The sequence below is a fragment of the Lepeophtheirus salmonis genome, chromosome 3, assembly GCF_016086655.4.
Source record: "Lepeophtheirus salmonis chromosome 3, UVic_Lsal_1.4, whole genome shotgun sequence".
Classification (NCBI taxonomy): domain Eukaryota; kingdom Metazoa; phylum Arthropoda; class Copepoda; order Siphonostomatoida; family Caligidae; genus Lepeophtheirus; species Lepeophtheirus salmonis.
The window spans coordinates 44,109,320-44,113,253 of record NC_052133.2 but is presented as its reverse complement, the minus strand read 5'-3'; the positions used below and the strand labels follow the sequence as shown (position 1 = coordinate 44,113,253).

At 36.9% G+C, this 3,934-nt stretch overlaps 1 protein-coding gene across 1 annotated transcript; it reads left to right on the top strand.

The window, feature by feature from the left end:
- Positions 1-426: 426 nt before the first annotated feature.
- On the top strand, positions 427-3,509 carry verm (LDLa and CE4_CDA_like_1 domain-containing protein vermiform). Its single transcript, XM_040709372.2, has 5 exons — positions 427-581; positions 1,390-1,534; positions 1,602-1,732; positions 1,792-2,864; positions 2,929-3,509. The coding sequence occupies exons 1-5, from the start codon at positions 539-541 to the stop codon at positions 3,157-3,159; spliced, it is 1,623 nt and encodes a 540-aa protein (XP_040565306.1). The 5' UTR covers positions 427-538; the 3' UTR covers positions 3,160-3,509.
- Positions 3,510-3,934: the final 425 nt, after the last annotated feature.

Here is a 3,934-nt window from a genome sequence, read left to right as displayed (position 1 = left end):
TCCGTTTCTTAGAATAATAGCTTTTTCATTATTATTTTTTAATTGACTCGCTTTCAAACAACGACGTCTACCACGACGACCTGCCTGTTTTTTAAATGAATTCGTCCACCATAATTTGTGTCACATACCAATATGATTAGGAGTCTGAAAGTGAAAGGCTTGTATGAAGAGTGCCCATACAAGTTTGCAAATGAGTTGTAGAATATGCATTGCCTTTGTGCTCTTCGGCACTTGAATATTAAACCATTTTATTTGTAGAAGCATCCATGATGGCTGGTGTACCCCTTTAAACATACACATATATAGCCATATATAGGTGGAAGGAAAGAACATATAAACTGTAGTGTTCTTTTAGTATATTCTTTTTTCTTTTTTGTTAAAGAATCCGAGTTATGATACTGAGAAGCGTACTTGAATCCCTGTCCCCGCCCTCATACGCGCGTAGAAACCATTTCTTACCATGCCTTAGTACTACTTCTATATAAATATTAAATGCATAAGGTCGATCGAGTTTTAGTTGAATTGTTGTGACCAGAGTATGAGGACAGGGGCCTTAATTATAGTATTCATCGCCGGATCGGGTGCGTTCTTTTTTTTTTTCCTTGTTTTTACTACATACATATATGTTTTTGTTTTTTTGTAAATCCCAAAAAATTGTTAGCCAGGCACAATAATAGCGTTTCCCTTTCAAGGCGCACAGATCAAGGACATTTAGAGTTCAAGCCCTCTTAAAATACAATTTATTACCCTAAACAGCTCAAGCATAGATTATCCGGGTGGTTTTGACCTATTAATTGGTAGATCAATCTACTGGATTAATTGAAAGTTATGTATGATAATCGAGCCGGCCGGCATCAGCTGTGATGGGCTTTTCCAGGCTGTGGTCAAGTGCTGCTCCGCCTGTTCTTTATTTTTTTATTCTTCACTTTTAAGGAAATGGTTTGAGTACCAATCCTTTTTTCCCCCTTAGTTAATTACATAAGTGAATAGTTCGTTCCTAAAGGAGTAACCACAGAAGAAAAGGTATGATTTGTGGTTACTTTACTTCCCTTATATCAATCAGGAAGTAATTTGTTCCTCCCTTTTCTCTCTCTTTCTTGATGAAGGTTCAATTTATTTTGAAACTTTCACTCATGAAAGACAATAATGATTTTTGAGTATTTTCTTTTTCTTCTAAGATGAGAAAAAAAAAAAAAAGATTTCAAAATGGATCCTATTTCATTATTTCTCTAAGAGAAAGTTTAACCCTGAAAACTTTATATGTAGATATATATCAAGTCGTCTTTCCATTTCTCCCCCCTCCCTCGAACTAACTTGGATAAAATCATTGATAAATGAGAGTGATACTATTGTCAAACTCTACTCATTTTTTTAATTTTTTTATTATAGTCGTGAGCGATTCTCTACACAGATATAAACGTCAATTGACGGACGATGAGCTTTTGAACTTATCCCCTGAGGAACTGTGCAAAGATCGTTTGTCTGAAGAATATTTTCGATTGACAACAGAGGGAGATTGCCGTGATGTTGTGAGGTACTTAACATTAACTTTACCTTATTTGTCCTTCATATTTTTAATAATAACTTTTATTGTTATGTAGATGTGATAGAGCCGGCTTAGCTGGCACCATTCGGTTGGCTGCAGTCCGTTGCCCTGCAGGTTTGGCTTTTGATATATTCAAGCAAACTTGTGACTGGAAGGCGAAAGTCGATAACTGCGACAAGTTATCCAGTAAGTTAATTTACTTTTTCATCAAGGAACGTCATAAATGTAATCCTAATACTTTTTAGAGCCACGTAGAGTTCTTCCTAACTTGAAAACTGACGAACCTGTTTGTCCAGATGAACAATTACAATGTGGTAATGGAGAATGTATCGATAAAAGTCTGTTCTGCGATGAACGTCCAGATTGTGCGGATGGATCTGACGAAAATGCATGTTCTGTCGAACAAGATCCCAATAGAGCCCCAGACTGTGATTTGAGTCAATGTCAGTTACCAGATTGTTATTGCTCCCCTGATGGTACCCTTGTTCCAGGAAACATTGATCCTGCACAAGTCCCTCAAATGATCACCATCACATTCAATGGTGCTGTCAATACGGACAACATTGGTTTGTACAACAGAATCTTCAACGGAGAGAGACAAAATCCCAATGGTTGCCGTCTCAGAGGAACATTTTACATTTCTCACAAATATAGCAACTATTCCTCAATTCAGGAACTCAACAGACGAGGACACGAGATCGGTGTCTTTTCCATCACAAACAAGGATGATCCTAAATATTGGACAGAAGGAAGTTATGATGATTGGTTAGCTGAAATGGCTGGTGATCGATTAATTGTTGAACGATTCGCCAATATCACTGATGGTTCCGTGATAGGTGTAAGAGCACCCTTCCTTAGAGTTGGCGGCAATAAACAATTTGAAATGATGGCAGATCAATTCTTTGTGTACGACTCTTCCATAACTTCTCCTTTGAGCCGAGTTCCAATTTGGCCATACACTCTCTACTACAGAATGCCCCATAAGTGCCACGGTAACGCACAAAACTGCCCATCACGTAGCCACCCCGTTTGGGAAATGGTAATCAACGAATTGGATAGACGAGATGACCCTAGTTTTGATGAAAATCTGCCTGGTTGCCACATGGTTTCCTCCTGTTCAAATATTATGGCACCAGATCAATTTGCTCGTCTCTTGAGACACAACTTTAACCGTCATTTCGAGACCAACAGGGCACCTCTAGGTCTTCATTTCCATGCTGCATGGCTCAAACAAAACAAAGGATTCGTTGAGGAACTCATAAAATTCATCGATGAGATGATTGACCGGAACGACGTTTACTTCGTAACCATGCTCCAGGTTTGTTACTCCTTAGTATCTTTGTTCACTTTTATAGTCACCATTTTCCACCTCTTTAATCTAGGTTATTCAATGGATGCAAAACCCTACAGAGTTGACTGCACTTAGAGATTTCGCTGAATGGAAAGAGAAATGTGATGTTAAGGGTCAACCTTACTGCTCACTCCCAAATCCATGCCCATTGACAACCAGAGAACTCCCAGGTGAAACCCTTAGATTACACACATGTATGGAATGTCCCAACAATTATCCATGGATTTTGGATCCAACTGGAGATGGATTCTCTTTCAAATAGAAAGTAAATACTCCCCAAACATCCCCACCTTAAACTGTGCTTTATTTCAAAGTCTAAAATCCTTTATATATGTACTTTAAAACAAAGGACTTTTAAAAAAATATTATGGAAGAGGAACTATCAAAACAAAAGCGGTATAAAAAGTATTGAAGACTGTACCTACCCTACATGAAATTTAGTGAATTGATTACTTTAACCACCCTTTCACCTACATACATATATTCTTCAACCATTTTTTCATCAAAGTTTGTTCGTGTGCAAACATTTTGAGAAGATCTTTATTAATTATGTTATTTATAATTGTACTCGTAGAAATCATCTTCTCATTAAATAAAAAACATAAAATAAAACTATATCAAACAACAATAGGTATAAAAAAATTCCTAAAGGAGAAATAAAAAAAGACTCAAAATCAGTTGGTAGTTAGTCAATAACACCGACCCCTCTTAATATCTCATACTAATCAAGCGATGGCAGAAAATACGATGTCGACTATAATCAAGTCCAAGAGATATTCAAACTGACAAATAATGTTGTAAGCATGCGTAATTACGTCGTTACCTTTATTGTATCCTGCAACCCTTTCTCCAGAAAGGAATAGAAAAAAGGACCGAAATCATTTGGGAGTTAGCCAAATAAGTTAACCATGCACAATGCTATTTATCTCTGAAGATCTCCCAGACTCTGATTAGTCCTATTAATATAAAAATCCTACATAGTATTTTGTTCAATACTGTATTTTCATATGGCTTCGTAATATTTTATTGGACGCGTG

What these genes read in the sequence shown, in the direction of transcription:
- verm (XM_040709372.2), top strand. Translation starts at nt 539, where the DNA reads ATGAGGACAGGGGCCTTAATTATAGTATTCATCGCCGGATCGG. An exon ending in GATTGCCGTGATGTTGTGAG is followed by an intron (nt 1,535 to 1,601) that starts GTACTTAACATT and finishes ATTGTTATGTAG; the next exon opens with ATGTGATAGAGCCGGCTTAG. An exon ending in ACTTCGTAACCATGCTCCAG is followed by an intron (nt 2,865 to 2,928) that starts GTTTGTTACTCC and finishes TCTTTAATCTAG; the next exon opens with GTTATTCAATGGATGCAAAA.